We start from the raw sequence: 17,228 nt of genomic DNA, 5'->3' as shown, positions 1-17,228 counted from the left end.
TAAAGGGAAAAGGCAGGGCATCGGCGCCAAGTTAAAGTGATCAGAGAGAAAATTCCAGCTCACTCAGTCCAACTTCTGGATTCATATCCTGTTTTTTACATGATCCACATACATGTGGACAACTTTTTAAAGATATTTAAATTCTCAATGAGCAACTTAAAAGAATAATATCTCAAGTTTTAATCCTCCATAAGCTGAATGGTCATATTCTGCTCCATGACTATGGTGTGATTCATAGAACATAGAACATAGAACATAGAAAAATACAGCGTAGTACAGGCCCTTCGGCCCTCGATGTTGCGCCGATCCAAGCCCACCTAACCTACACTAGCCCACTATCCTCCATATGCCTATCCAATGCCCGTTTAAATGCCCATAAAGAGGGAGAGTCCACCACTGTTACTGGCAGGGCATTCCATGAACTCATGACTCGCTGAGTAAAGAATCTACCCCTAACATTAGTCCTATACCTACCACCCCTTAATCTAAAGCTATGCCCCCTCGTAATATCTGACTCCATACGTGGAGTTCACGACCCAGTGGCTCATTGTCTCTAATTAAGTATCATGCAGCTAGTGAAAGAATGACTGAAAATATTAACAGCATGTTCACTAGAAAACATAAAACCATTTCCCTACCAACAATTTACTTATATTTTACATCCAATTTACTTTAGCTTGCATCAATATCATCTACTCTGATGAGTGTTACCATCATTTTCTGTATTATTTCAAAGTTAACATTTAAAAATCACATTGATTTAATGCTATGAGTTGTAAAAATTACTTTCAATCAATTTATTTGGACGTGATATGACACATGAACTAGGGATATTACCACGGTGCCAAAAAAGCCTCGTTTGCTGTATTATATACTGACTTCCATGTTTACTAAGGTTATAAACACAAGGCGTGATGGTTTGATTCATTGTCTAATGTTATCAACAACCATCCATTCACTATATTGAAGACAATATAGTGAACCACATTGAGGCACTGACAGTTTTTTTTATTATACTAAGGCTTCGAACTTTCAGGAAAGGCCCCAAGGCAGCACTTCACTATATGACTACTTTGAATTTGAATTTTTTTATTTCAACTTCTGGCCATTGAAATAAAAAAAGTGTACAGATTGATGCATTTTGATCCAGTTTTAATTCTTCCCTTGAGGTGCCTACTCTTCCATTTACAAGTGTGCGAGCAAGTCGCCTGGGACTAGAACTATTAAGTGTGGCAAATGAATTTCAGATTAAATGCTGTTTGTGTCTAGGATTCAAGATGATTTATGAACTATAAGAAAAAGAATTCCCACCCTTAATTTCCCAGTTCTTCTGTTGTTTTCTTATGAGGCCTCTCAGTTCGATGCCTTCCCACTGAGAAAGAAGAGGTTCAAGCAGTGAATTTGGGTTCAAGAAAGCAGGACTGTAAATGCCTCAAGTCTGTAATAGAGGGCTCATAGCACCTGAAAAGACCCAATACAAGTTTTGATTATCGACCCTTTCTCAGAACTGGTAGATAAGACAGCCTGCTATATAGGATGACATAAAATCAGAAAGAGTTGAGGGATTGGGCATGGGTCATGTTGAGGAGGCTGCACTAAGATCAGACGTGGCAGTATATTAGATTGAAGGGATGATGCAAATTGCTGCCGTTTATTGAAAAACGAGAATGATGTGTGAACTGCTACAATTATAGGCGCTTGTGCTGTGTGAAGAACAGATGAAGTCAGCCTTTTGGGAGAATGGTTGTTGAGGAAAATGGAGGTGAAAGGAAAATCCATGAGGGGCCTGGGCTTATCCTTGTTTTGATTTTGGTGGATCTGTGCTTCCAGAAGACTCTACTTTTCTTATTTCACATCAGCTACAATATTTGTACTTTTATAATTTAACTTCCTTATTTGTATCTCTCATTTGGCTATATTTTGAGCAGCTGTTTGTGTCTGTTCCTGCACCTTTTCTTTGTGCATGATCTAGAATGCTGCCTGACCTGCTGTGCTTTTCCAGCACTACACTCCTGACTATGATCTAGTCTCATTGGTTTCTCAAGAGTTGTGTTGTTGGATAATTGGCTTATTAACAAGCTGTCTCCCTATACATCACTCCTGATTCTTCAATAGTTTCCAAGGGGCTTTCTCACCTACCAGTTTCCAGGTCTGAACAAGATTTGACTTTTGAAAAATGAATCTATCTTTTCTGCTGTCAGATATTAATGGGCTAGCTGTCTACGTCCAGCACTTTAGTTCATTATGTTATAACAGCTCCATTTTTGGAGGGCACACCTATAGGATATGTGCAGAGATTTGAATGAATGCATATTCTTGTGATTGAGTAGAAGTATATCTTGGGCTGTTTCTGATCCCTCCTCAGGAGTGCCACTATTAGCTACCCAAAGTAGAAAATGTAGTCCATCAACTGAGTCACCTTATATGTGTTATGAATGCAAAGTTGTTTAAGATGATTGTGTTTTGGAATGTCTGTTAATTGAAGACAAATGCAGGGATGAAGCAGCTAATGCAGTTCACTTTGAATTCAGCCTGATGACATGATAGAGAGAGACACAACATTTTCACAGAGACAAAAGACTTCAGCTGATGTGATCATCAGAGTGGAGATGGCTGAGAGTCCTTGGTAAGTCACTAGGCAGAATACAAGCTGGAGGACAGTCTCTGGGCAAAGAGATGTATTGAAAGACTCTGGAGATTCATTCTGCAAAATGGGGAAGAGAAATGATCCCAGTGGGTCTTACTGCTGGTGGTTGGAATTCTCTGAAAAACTCAGGGATGAGCCTTTTGAACATCTCTTGACATTGCTGCTCGGTGAAAAGGGAAGACCTGAAAACATTGGAAGTTGAGTGACAATGGACTGTATTTCCTGTAAAGACTGTAATCCTGTGGAGTGCTGTTGTAATACATATGTATATAGTGTGGGGCTATCAATCACATTAAAACATTCATAATGGTCATCTTTTCTGTTGTTTAGTGTATTAATTGCAGATGCGGTAATGTTTAGTCGATGTTGATTTAGTTACAGCAAAAATCTTAAAGTTTGAAATCTTGTCATCTTACCCCTGGTCAATGGGAATTCACTTGTCTATCTGTATGGAGATCATTTAAAAAAAATGTCAGTAAATGAATTTTGAGATTGAGAGTGCGTTGGAATTTTCCAGTGTTTAAAAATTCAAGATTTCACAGTTGCTACTGTTCTATTCATTGAATGGTTAGTGTGGCTAAATATTACTGATGTGTCTCTTCAAAGAAAAAATGGGTGGCATGGTGGATCAGTGGTTAGCACTGTTGGCTCACTGCACCAGGGATCTGGGTTCAATCCCTGCCTAGGGCGACTGTCTGTGTGGAGTGTGCACATTTTCCCTGAGTCTGCATGATTTCCTCAGGGTGCTCCAGTTTCCTCCCACAATCCAAAAAATGTGCAGGTCAGGTGAATTGCTCATAGTGTTAAGTGCATTAGTCAGGGTAAATATAGAGTAGAGAAGTGGATCTGGGTGGGTTACTCTTCGGAGGGTTGCTGTGAACTTGTTGGGCGGAAGAACCTGTTTCCATACTGTAGGGAATCTAGTCTAATCTAATATAAATCTGTCTGTGATTGTTTTTTGATCATCAACAAATTTGAAGGCGGTATCAGAGAAGTTGAAAATCGATTCAAAACAGCCAAGGGTAGCTGGAATTCAATTACAAATGAAACAACTAGAATTTCAATCAGATAGGCTGAATTCTGAAGAGGAAAGAGGAAAGCTGATTTTGAGAACAAAAGAGTTTAAGAATTTAAATTCAAAAGAGAGGAAAGTTGCTAAAACCTCAATTCCAAGTAGCAAAAGAATAGGAAATACTTGCATTTCAAAGAGAGACAGAGACATAAAAAAAGAGAAACAGAGACAAGACAAATTAGAAAGGAAACTTTAATCAACAGAGACAATTTAATTGGGAGATACAAGGAAACTGTACAATGTTTCAGATTTAACTCTAGGTTCTGATTTGACAATGAAGATTCTTCTAAATTCAGTGAAAAAGGAATTAAAGAAAAGAGAAAGATATCATTTTGTCTCAATTTGTGAGAATTGCTATGAAGTTACAATGGCTGAGGAAACATTGGAGAGTCCTATTGCACAGCAATTTGTGGAGAAAGCATTAGAAGTATTTTCAGTGCCTTCAGTTGTCCAGTCTAGTGATTATGGCAAACTGGAGAATGCTATTCACAACGCCTTTAGGTTTGTGCTAGAAGTTTGCAGACAGAAGTCTAGAAATCTGAGGAAGAAACATGACCAGATTTTTGAGGAATTTATTGCGGAAAAGGAAATAATACTTGACAAGTCATAAAGGGATCAAGATTGAACCAGATTTTGAATGCCTCAGGGAAGTAATGCTAATGGAATAATTCTAAAAGGTGTCCCTTTAGGAAAAGGGTCCTAACTAGAAGACCATAAAGCTTCTTAGATAAGGACAATTGCTATTTATGGTTGATGGTTACAAATTGTCTCATAAATGTGTGAGCAGCAGCAGATCACTGTTGGCAAAACTGCTGAGATGAAAGATCTGATAATGAACGGAATCTGTTTAAAGTGGCAAAGATAGTAGAAATGAAAACACAGATACTCCTCAGAATCATTAAAAGGAACATTTTATTTGCAGTCATCAAAAGTGAACACGAACAAAACTAATCAAAACTGCATTTCACCCCGACATCTGGTATGATGACCAAAAGCTATATTACATTTCATAACTCTCTGCTGCATCCAGTTCTGATCAACTAGAACCAGGCATTAACCACGTCCTGTCTATTTCGCACCCAATGTAGCTGAGTTCTGTCATAGATAAATTCTTCCCAATTCCTTCTCAATGTCCTCATCCTCATCATTGGAAAACATGTTCCCATTCCCCCAATCCCTTAGCATCCAGTACATCACAACTTTGCTTGCTCCAAAGGCACCTCATACCAGGATGAGGTGGTGCACTCTGTAATGGGGTTAGCCGAGGAATTTTTTCTCTCAGACCGTGGTCAGTCTGTGACAGTTTTTACTGCAGAGGGCCGTCGAGGCTGAGTTGTTAAAAGTATATCCAAAGCTGAGATAGACAGATGTTTAATCAGCGAGGGAATCAAGGATAGTGGGGAAAAGGCAGGAAAGTTGAGTTGAGGATGATAAAGTCAGCCATGATCTCATTGAATGGTGGAGCTAACTCGATCGATCAAATGGCACCTATGACAGGGTCCTGAAAGCAGACTTAGGAAAATGACAGTTTTTGTCATTTGAAGCAACCTGTAATAAGATGAACTCTCTTACGGTGGAAAATTGGAATTCCAAATATTGCTACAAACTGAACTTTAAATCTTAATTGACATACAAGACTAGCTGTGATGGGCTAAGCCTTAGTAGTCCCAAGGCAGACTCTTAATGAGGAAATGTGATCTCCAGGAGAATATCACATAAGAATGTAAAAATTAGGAGCAGGAACAGGCAATTCAGCCCCTTAGCTTGCTCCGCCATTTGATACAATCATGACTGATCTCATCTTGGCCTCAACTCTATGGTCCTTCCTGCTCTCCATAACACTTCAACCCATTTCTATTTAAAAATTTAATCAATGTCCCAGCATCCACCAAATTCTGGAGTAGTGAATTCTACAGGTAAGAAAAGAGGTAGACGATATTACTTGGACTGTACGAAGGAAGTGACTTCATTAGGAGTTTATAATGGTATATTTTGGTAGTGCATTACCATAGTAATAATTTTCATGTTTTGGGAGGACAGTATAATGAAAGTGAGGTCTTATATGATAATTATGCTTTGGGATGTCGTTATTTCAAGAAAGAATAGCAGAATGAAGAGGATCACGCGATGGGCTTCAAATTCTGCCTGGCAACAAGCTTCAGTGGCTTAGTTACTATGAAAATAGGTGGCGGGGGAAGTGTCTGGGTTGAGATTTACTGCTGAAACGTGCAAGATGTTTACACCTGAAACCAAAGGCAAGAATAGCTGGATAAACTATAGATGGGTTTTCAGTCTGAGATTTTGAGGTGGAGATGTCAGTGTTGGACTGGGGTGCACAAGGTCAGAAGTCATGTGACACCAAGTGAAGTTACCTGAAGAAGGAGCACTGCTCCGAAAGCTTGTGATTCCAGATAAACATGTTGCACTATAACCTGGTGTCCTGTGACTTCAGACTCTGAGTTTTTGAACGGAGAGTGAGAGAGAAGCATTTCATACAGATAAAACGCTGAAGCCAGTCTGCCCAGCAGAATGGAAAAGGCAGTATGTCCTCTGTGAGCTACATGGTAGAATGCAGGAAAGAGATATTTTCTGGTCAAAGAGATGCATGCGTGGCAGTCTGAAGACTATGGAAGATTCGTTCTTCAAGAAGCACCCAACACTGAAAGCAACAGAAGTATCAGGAAGAACCTCAACAGAGTACCAGAGTTTGCTGTCTATTCCTCAGCTAGTGTTGAGTTTGGCACCTCAATGTACTATGCAATGTAACTTCATCACCTTCCTAGGATCTTGGATTCTGTTGGTCTAATTTAGAGGATCTGCACGCCTGCTACACACTAACCTATTCATTTTCATCCATGTCTACTTGGAAACTAATGATGTGGTTCAATTTAAGAGGCTTGGTTAAGGCTATTGAAGCTGTCAATGGGTTCCCAAACAGCAATAATTCCTGCAATTAACCATTAGTTAAAAAGTTTACTCCATGTTTCTGTAACATTATTATTCTCTCTATGGAGCAATTGCATTAAAGCTCTGAAAACATCTCAAGTATCTGCTGTGCAGAAACCATTATTCAATCATATGCTAATATAAGTCACTTTTAACAGTGTAATGTGCCAGTAACTACCATATGTGCCTGCTTGATTCCTTGACTTCTGAAGAAATATGCTTTTTAAAAGAAATGGTAATATCTTCATGTTTGCTTTATGCAGTTTCATGCTAGTACAGGCAGGAAAATGTTACAACATTTTTTAACATTGTATTCCTTAAGAAACCAAGGAATGATGTGGCTTTTTTAAAACTTCAAAATAGACCATCAAGCTTCTGAAAAGTTCTGAATTCAGTCTTAATATGTGTCGATCGCTTCCCTTGAATGAACATGTCTAACCAACACAACAACTTCTTGTGGAAGTTCTCACTATTATTATCAAAGCATAGTCCAAAACACAGTGACAGTAGATTCCTGGACACTGTAACTAGAGGACTGCAGTGTAACAGAGGACAGTGATCCAGACTAGATATCCACAAGTGAAATGTGAAAGACCATCATTTACCCTCTAATGAATATTGTTGGCCTTTGGGCATGTAACTGAAACCAATTCTTCCTCTTTCTATTGTGTATCAATAGCCAGTAATCATGTGATTGAACCTATTTTCAAATACTGACTTACTTTTTAAACACCAAGGAAAGACTTGGGATGTCTGCAATTCAGCATCAAGAATACAACAGGAGCAGAGAAACATTATGCAATCTTGCCTTTCAATAACTGCGAGGTTTAAGAAGTCTTCTAAAGGCTTTTGACAAGCTCCAACTTCACATGTAAAGAAATTAGTCTTCTGGTTACAGTAGTCACCAGTGCCTGTCTGCATGACCTATTGAACAATCTTCATTTCAGTGCAACCCTGCAGTTAATCTTAATCTGACCTCAGTATCTGAAGATACCCTAACAATATTACCCGAGCAATGAAAGCCCTCTCCTTCACTGGATTCTTAAAAATATATGAATCAAACTTAGAAAATGATGGAAATGCTCAACAGGTCTGGCAGCATTCACAGAGAGAGAAAGAGAGTTAAAATTTTGAGAGTTGTACGGCATGTCTCTGAACAGTCTCTAAATGTTAATTCTGTTTCTCTCGCTGCATAGATGATGCCAGACCTGCTGAGTTTCTCCAGCTTTGTCTGAGTTTCTTACAGGTATCCCCAGTATTTTCAATTTGTTCTTAAAGACATGTGAACTGCTAACTATCTTGTGGGGTTTTAATGGTTGGTGATGAGTACTTTCTATCTCTCTTGGTTGTATGATGTGTGATTGAGAATTGGAAGTCATTTCAAGCTGTGTGCATGAATCAACAACTTTGCCTATTTAAATCCATGAAAGTCGGCTGTTGGTTTTAAATTGACCACACACTGATGGGAGGTTTGGGAACACCAACATTAGCTTTTTCAAGCACTAAAATACATTTTAAACACAGTTTAAAGATAAGGGGTAGGCCATTTAGAACAGAGTTGAGGAGAAACGTCTTCACCCAGAGAGTGGTGGATATAAGAAATGCTCTGCCCAGAAGGCAGTGGAGGCCAAGTCTCTGGACACTTTCAAGAAAGAGTTGGATAGAGTTTTTGAAGATAGTGTAATCAAGGGTTATGGGGATAAGGCAGGAACAGGATAATGATTGTGGATGAGCAGCCATGATCATAATGAATGGTGGTCCTGGCTCAGAAGGCTGAATGGCCTACTCCTGCACCTATTGTCTATTGTCTAATTACTGTTTTAGTATGGGCTCTTCTGTTCTTCATACAAGCTTAGGCCAGACTTGCAGATCACAGTATACCTCAGAGGCTGATCTGCATGCATTACATCCTATCGCTTTCTCTGCAGACAGCAGGTAAATTAGTGGTTTCAGTGTATTGCTGTCCTTTGCCTGTAATAGAAGAAGGAAGAGAGTCTCACACTGTAAACAGTCAGACATCAAGTAAATCAATAGTGATACATTCTCCCACAAGCTATCAATGCCCCCTTGCCAACCCTCAAATCACTATTTCAAGATTTTGCCCACAATTCCAGCTATGAAAGTACGGTAATCCAGTTTACACCAAGAATCCAATCTTCCAGCAAACTGCAACTGAAATGCAGATTCACCGCAATCTAATTGAATGGTAAAATGTGCTACAGAATCTCAGCAGATTTGGCAAAACCTGCAAACAGAGAAATGAAGTTAATGTTGTTCACCCTCCATATATGCTGCCAGAGCTCCTGAGTTTCTCCAGTACTTTGTTTTAGTTTCAGATTTCCAGCATCTACAGTTCTTGGTTTTTGTTTTAATCTAATTGAGTGGTGGACGGGTTTCTGTTTCTGAATGGCCTAATCCAGTTCCAATTCCATATTTAGGAATAATTTAACTTTGTAACTGATTTATAGAATTGCAAATCTTTTTTGAAGGCCAAATGGTCATACGTCCATCGTGTGTTATGAAGCCAGAACATTGACAATGCAGTGAAATGATCACCTCCTGAGTATGACTGTTTGCTCTGAAGGAAGAGACATTTAGGTAAATACTTTATAATTGCATGTATTTATTTGAGTGTGGAGTGTATTTGAATGTACTGGAAGGTAACAGATTTAGCAACAGCTAAGCTGAACCAATTCCTTCCCCGATTTGCAAAAATCAGTACCTTTGTTGAAAAGGCACTATAAAAAGCTTGAGAGAAGGTCCTATATACAAAAAGAGAAAAAAAAGACCTGTAGCAGAATATTTGAAAATAAATGGAATTGAATACAATGTCCCAGGTGAAGAGAGTAAAGGCTGTGGATGACATAGTGATGTCTCTTGACAATTCAAGGGAAAATGGATACCAAACGAATAGCAATGAAATGCCGTTAGTAATGGATGCCAGAGAAAAACAATTCACTGCAAATGAACAGCAAACTGCTGAACAATTTACCCGAGGGCATTTAAAGAGCTAGAAGCTGTGAAAACCGACTTAATCACTCAAGATTGTGAGGATGATACCAAGTGTGACTGTAAAATATTGCGGTAAACATGTCGACTTTGATGATTTTGAAGTCTGTTGTTCACAGTGTGTTCATTAAAACACATCCTCCCCATTGAGATAGACAGACAATAGAACTATTAAATTAATAGCACAAGTAACATCTTTAAAGGAATTAGAAGCAAAATACTGTGGATGCTGGAGGTCTGAAACAAGAACAGAAATTGCGACAGAAATTCAGCAGGTCTGGCAGCAACTGTGGAAAAAGAAACAGAGTTAACGAAGAGGAATCATACCAGACTCAAAACACTAACTCTGTTCCTCTTTCCACAGATGCTACCAGATCTGCTGAGTTTCTCCAGCAATTTCTCCTTTAGTTCTTAAAGAAATGCTTGCAGCTATGTCTATTCTTAGCAATAGATTTATACACAAAATGTGCACAAAGTATTTTCGGAATGCCCACGTCAGTAAAGTCTTTTGCCCATGGTCCAAAACCAGAGCAGATAGAACTTCTATCTTTGAGAGGTCTGCAATGTTTGTACTTCATTTGCACTATATTCAGCAGGAATATTCAGCAGAAAAAATTCAGCAGGCATCTCATTGTCTACACGCAGACAAGAAAAGGATCAATGTTATTTACCTTCAGGATGTCACTCACATTAATCCTGGTCCATTTTCTATTATGGTAACATTCAAAGGGTGATATCTACGTATTTATTTATTTTACACATACTTATTTGGGCCAGAAGGTGTTCTGAAGTGTTAGCAACAGTTGCAGTAGCATATGCAGATTGAAATTGGGACAGCACAGACATCAGAAACCTGGGTTCAATTCCAACCTTGGGCATTTGCCTGTGTGGAGGCTGCCCATTCTCCCTGTGTCTGTGTGTGTGCTTCCTTCAGATGCTCCAGTTTCCTCCCACAGTCCGAGGTTGTGCAGTATAGGTGGACTGACCATGCTAACTTGAGCATAGTGTCCAGGGATGTGCACGCTAGGTGGATTAGCCATGGGAAATGCAGGGGTACAGGGATAGGGTTGGGGTGGGAGAGTGGGTGGGGGGGGGTGGAATGCTCTTTGGAGGGCCAGTATAAACCCGACAGGTGGAATGGCCTGCTTCCACGCTGTATGGATTCTATGAAATGGATCATATGTCCCACTGGATTCTGATTTGACATGGTAACATATTGGATCTGAACTTGACTGCTGCTTCAATGTTCCCTTTCTGCATCCAATACTTACATTCAAGCATAATTACCAACCCCATCAAACACCATTGCACCATCCAGAACAATTTGGGGAGCAAACTTTAAATTGTGTCAGAACGTTGCCGTTATCCAGTAATCATTGTGCAATTAAATGTGAATATGGAGATGGATACAAGGCTAACAACAACAGGGACGTAAGAATGTGGCAATATTAGCATTCCTCCTCTTAAATTATATGACAAACATGACAGATAATAAGCAATGTGAAAAGAATTAACAATTTCACAATAACTCGGGGGCTTGGTTCTGCTTCACCTGTTCCCCCTGCACACTTTGTTGTTGTATGTTGGAGCAGTGGCAAGGACTGAAGAAAATCAGCACAGGTAGGAAGGTGAACACTTGATATTTCATGTGAAGTACTAGCTGGTTATACAAATCTACAATCATACCACTGTGAATATCAAGCTGAAAATGATTCCCTAAATTTGATAGAATTAAATTTAGCAACAGTGCCCCATCCATCAACTTCGCCACAGCCTGCTGCACTGAAATGACTGAATGCCATGCTAAAAGATATGTTTCCAGTGTAATTTATTATGACATCCCATTAAATGTTGATGTTGTATTGAGTCTGTAGAGGGCATAAATAAACTATTTCACAATACTGTCACCTTTTATATATTATTTCACCAAACCATTATATTTACATGATATCAATTTTTAAATTAACCCATATAATGCAAACACTTTCCATCAGAGATTGCAAATTCAATGCAGCCTCAACTGAAACCTTAACCTTTAGAGTGGCAACATAGCATTTTGACAACACATCAAGCAAGAAATTGTAAAATTTTGTAACCGTTGAAAGGACCTCACAGTCACTATTTTGTTAGATGTAATTTTGTGACTGTAAACTATTAGAATACAAAGCAGTTGTGACTCTCCTGGCTTCTGCATGTTTCTGATAAAGGTTTTTTAAGCATACAGAATATTCAGATTGAACAATTTTAGAAGCTGAACATAACTCACCAAAATAAGCAAATTCAGAAGAAATCCTTATCCACAAATATCTCTCCACTCCGCCTCACACCAAAGAATAAAACATTAGCATGAACAATGTCAACCTGTTGCAATAGTTTGAATTATCGAATAATGGGAAAAGTATAATTTTGCATTTCATAGGAATTTTATACATTGTGGTTTGGTTGAAGAAAGATTATTAAACACTTCATGTTTTTCAACACACAGCTGTTAGATTGGATATTCAGGTTAGACGAATAAGAATACAAAGAATTGGAGCAGTACTGCTCCTCAAACCTGCTCTGTCATTTAATAAAATCATGGCTGATCTGATCTTGGCTTCAATTCCACTTTCCTAATGTTTCCCATTAACACGGCTATACTTCAAGAATCTGTTTATCTCAGTCGTGAATATATTCAATGACCTAGCAGCATTTGAGAAGAGAATTCCAAACATTCATAACCTTCTCAGAAGAAAGTCCTCCATAGCTCCACATTAAATAATAGATCTCAGTTGGAATGAACACAGGGACACAGACATATCTCCTGCTGTGGGTTGCTAGTCAAGTTAATACTGTTCATTGATAATGGGTTCTCAGTGATCAAAGAACAACAGATTCACTTCAAGTCCTTTCACATATTCTATAGCAAAATAGCCACTAAGTGACTACAAAGAAAGGTTTGTAAAAATGTTTCCTTGCAGAAAGTTGTTGGAATAGAGCATTTGTTGCCACAGGGAATTGCTGAGGCAACTGAGGCTTGAGGGGAAAGGTGCCTCAAGTTTGAAAGCTGGGGAATATACATAACTCTGGAGAGAGAAAACTGCAGTGGGGTTAGTTTTATGCTTGGTGTAGAGAAGTGCAAGTCTCGAAGTTTTGGCCTGAATGGTCTCCTTCAATGCTCAAAATCTGTATATACTGCTGGAAGAGGGAAAGTAACACTAGAATAATGAAAAATAAAGCTAGCTTCACAAGGTTTTATATTCCAAACAAAAAAAATCTCAATAGTAGATGCTTGTATCTGGGATCTCGTACATCTGGAATTTCTTGTGGGGTATTCTGATTTCTTTCCAAGAAAGAATATTATTGTAAATCGTAAGATAGGGCATAAGTGGTCTTCTACTGTATTTCTCCAGGACTTTTAGCATCCTTTTACCAAAGTTATCATGGGAAAGTGGGTGAAGTCCAACTTTATCATATTAACTTGTGCTAATATCTGCAAAGTCAAAATGTATGGCGCTGGAAAAGCACAGCCAGTCAGGCAGCATCTAATGAGCAGGAGGGCCAACATTTCAAGCATAAGCTCTTCATCAGGGAACATTTGCAAATGTTAGCATGTCAATTTGATTTACATTTTTCTTGGTGCTAACTTTGATATTCACAGTTGAACTTTACTTACTGAATATAATGTTTGGGAAGGATGCATAATAACCTGTTGGTGTGTGATCTTGAGAGGGAGCTTGTTTCAAAAGAAGTTTCAAATAACATAATGTGAAGTTATCTTTTTGCATATGAAGATAAACAAGGGGAACAGGAGAGTGCTTTGTCAAAGTCATATCAACATGTAGATAAAGGACAAATCTACTGGGAGCACGATAATCCATGCAGATGCAAACGGTAACCCAAGGGTAACGAAGACAGAGAGAGGGTAATTTTAGACTTACAGGAGGAATGACTGCTAGGAAAACTCTTTCTACCCTCTGACACGATATCTGGATCACCTGTGCAGTGCATCTCAGGGTTCATCACACCGTCCGGAAAGCAGCGGTTGAAGAAATCAGGACGTGGTCTGAAAGAAAATATATCATGAAGATTTAGGTGCAATAACTTAGTGTTTTTGTAATGAAGAAAGCAATACTTTGATAGTTAAGTAATTATCTCAGACCAAACTACTTAACAATTTGCTCTAAACTTGTTCTTAGGAAATTCAGCAAATCCACAAGGACCTTCACCAACTTTTACAGATGCACCGTAGAAAGCATACTGTCTGGTGCATAACAGCCGGGTATGGCAACTACACTGCCCAGGACCGTAAGAAATGCTGCAAGGCTGTGTGCATAGCCCAGACCATCATGGAAGCCAAAATCCCATTCATAAGCATCATTTACACTTCCCATTGCCATGAAAAGGCTGCCAACACCATCAAAGACCCCTCTCTTCCAACCTCTTCCATCAGGCAGAAGATACAGACCATTTATCACCCCTTGAAAAAAAGAATAGAAAATGACATCACCATAGGAAATGACATCACCAACCCAAGGAAACCCAAACACATAATTAGAAAGTGGGCTTAATCTGGAGGCTCACTGAAGATGTTACCTAGTATGGTGACAAAATGTTTGAAAACGAACCTTCCAGCTCAGCAAGCAAACCTACATCCAAAACATACAGAAGTTTGAACACACGCACCAACAGGTTGATGAACAGCTTCTTCCCTGCTGTTATTAGACTGTTGAATGGACCCCTCTAACTTCATATAATGTTAAAATCACACAACAACAGGTTATAAAAGGTAAAACAGGTTGATTTGGAAATACAAGCTTTTGGAGCACTGCTCCTTCGTCAGATAGCTAGTGGAGCAAAATCATAGGACACAGAATTTAGTAAAAGATCAAATTGTCATACAACTGATGCAAAGTCTTGAACAAACCTGGATTGCTATTAGGTCTATCACTAAGAATGGGGATGCAGGTTTCAAGTGATTAATATGTAAGTCCCAGAACTTCTTTCAAGTCACTGTCCTGAGTTAACTTAAGGTTTTATAAAAAAAGTGACATCTCAGCTCAGACAATGCATTAAAGGTGTGAGGTTAGAGTCTGTCTGTATCCTAACCTTGAGTCAGACTGGTTCTATTTCCAAAGTAGAAATTCATAAAATGCAACATGGACTGACTGCCTACAGATTGTATGCTTTTTGAGCAAAATAGAATGTATCTGCAAGTGCAAATTCACCCCATAGATTTATATGTCTGTGTGCATGTGTGAAGGAGACAGAAAGAGAAGAGAGTGTGTGTGACTAAGTATATGTCTGTGTGGTGTGTGTGGTCACCCGAAGGTCTGAGGCCGAATGTCTCAGACCACTGAAGTGTTCCCTGACTGGAAGGGAACATCCCTGTCTGGTGATTGTTGTACTGTGTCCATTCATCTGTTGTTGTAATGTTTACTTGGTTTTGCTAATGTACCATGTCTTGGGACATCCTTGCCTGCAACATTTGAGATAGACAACATTGGCTGAGTCACATGGGGTACCAGCCGCACACATGGTGAGTGATGTCCCTACATGTAATGGTAGTATCAACATTCTGACACCTCTTGCAGTGGTTGCCATGGCAGGGTTGTATGGAGGTATAGTTGGTGATATCCTGAAGGCTGGGCAGTTTGCTGCGAACAAGGGTCTATTTAAGGTTTGGTGGTTGTTTAAAGGTGAGAAGTGGACGCTAGGGAAGCTCTTGCGGAGGTGTCATCCTCATCGACAATGTGCTGCAGGCTGTGAAGAACATGAAACCTGCATTGTTATTCTAAGTGATTAAAGACTTAACAGCAATCTAGCTTGTTCAATACATCGCATCAATTATATGACACTTTGATCTTTTACTATAAATTCTGTGTCCTATGATCCTGCCCCACTAACTACCTGATGAAGGAGCAGTGCTCCGAAAGCTTGTACTTCCAAATAAACCTATTGGACTATAACCTGATGTCGTGTGATTTTTAACTTTGTCCATCCCAGTCTAATACTGGCATCTCCACATCAAATAATGTTGATCTTGCTAATGTTAATCTTGCTTTGTGCACCTCCTGTGCAGCTTGAATGCCTTGCTCTGTCGAAGCATCCAATGATCTAGATCTCCTCGTTTGCCTGTACTGCTTGCAAAACAAAGCTTTTACTGTACGTAGGTACATGTGACTACAATAAATTAAGTCAAGTCACATAATGTTTTGAGAAGTGTTGAATGTTTTCCAATTGATCTATGAAAAGGAATGTGCATTCACTCATTTAACTCTGTTCTACTTGTTGTCACTAAGAGCATTGAGGTCAGAGGTTACAGAGTGACTGAGGCCTTCCTTTGCTGCCTATTCTCTTTCATATTTTGCACAATCTCTTGATGGTGACCAAATAAGAAAAGCCTTCGCTGTGCCCATTATTTTCTATACAACGTAGAAGGATGTGAACTAATTCATGTAGTGGCTTCACATAAACTGATACATACAGCTTTCACAAGCTAGAGTGATAAACAGGTCCAGGAGACAGATTTCACAGATGTTCATTCTTCGAAAAGAAAATTGGCCTGGATTTTCTGTTGGTAAGAACGTTGTTCACCCAGCGTGGGTATGTTGTGGATTTCTATCATGGCAGACTCTGAAGGAATTGCCTGGAAATGGAAGATTGCACTGGGTAACTCCTCTACACCTAGAACACTCCAAATGTGTTCATTTAAATCAGAAATATTGAATAACTCAGCCATTTCAGAGGCTATTTAAGAGTCAACTAAATTGCTGTGGGTCTGCAATGATGTAGCCCAGTCCAGGTAAGCATAGTTGATGTCCTTCCTTAGGGATGTCAGTGAACTAAATGGGTTTTTCCAAACAATGTATGGTATACAAATTCAAAATTTATTAATTGTATTTAAATTCCACCAATTTCCACATCATGGGATTTGAACCCTCGTTGTCAGATCACCAAAATGGATCTCTTGATTACTAGTTCAATGGCATTACTGCTTGAATCTGTCAAAGCGCTAGAAACATTAACAAAGACACAAACAACTGTATAATTTCCTACTTTGCTCTAAATTCTTCTACATTTCAATGTAATACCTGAAAGAAACCTAAATGTGAAGCAGTAAAACAATAATAAAGCCATTCGCGTGAGATGGAAAATTAAACTCAGTAACTCTGAATCTGATGAATAAATTGAATCAGTACTGTTGGCAGTATCTGCTATTGTTGATCTTCCTTTTAGTGTTGAAGATTCAAGTAATAGATCTAGGTCCAGAATACTGAAACTAATGGGAGATCATAGACTTTTAAATCAGCCTCTAAACATTGTGGGAAGCTGTTTAGAGGAATGCAATGAGCTTGTGACAAGATTGATCACTCAGATTAATATGATCATTGACTATTGATTGCAGAACCCCATTTACATTCAGCAATGTGCAGAGAATGCAAAAGTGACCGTAAATTGTAGATTTTCTCTAATGTGTCAAGCTGTGTTTAAATGTGTAAACTAGCAGTGCTGTTTTGGAAAATAATGCAGCTAATCATAAAACATAGCAGTGCACGTAAAACATCCTATATT

General features: G+C 38.9%; 1 protein-coding gene across 1 annotated transcript in view; it reads right to left on the bottom strand.

Moving 5' to 3' along the window:
- Nucleotides 1–17,228, bottom strand: part of LOC132826148 (phospholipid phosphatase 4-like) — a 191,597-nt gene that overhangs the window by 83,885 nt on the left and 90,484 nt on the right. The window contains exon 5 of the mRNA XM_060841794.1: nucleotides 13,595–13,719. Coding sequence (XP_060697777.1) covers nucleotides 13,595–13,719 — 125 coding nt within the window. The remainder of the gene's footprint in view (nucleotides 1–13,594; nucleotides 13,720–17,228) is intronic.

The sequence above is a fragment of the Hemiscyllium ocellatum genome, chromosome 22 (assembly GCF_020745735.1).
Source record: "Hemiscyllium ocellatum isolate sHemOce1 chromosome 22, sHemOce1.pat.X.cur, whole genome shotgun sequence".
Classification (NCBI taxonomy): Eukaryota; Metazoa; Chordata; class Chondrichthyes; order Orectolobiformes; family Hemiscylliidae; genus Hemiscyllium; species Hemiscyllium ocellatum.
This window is presented reverse-complemented; position numbering and strand designations above follow the sequence as displayed.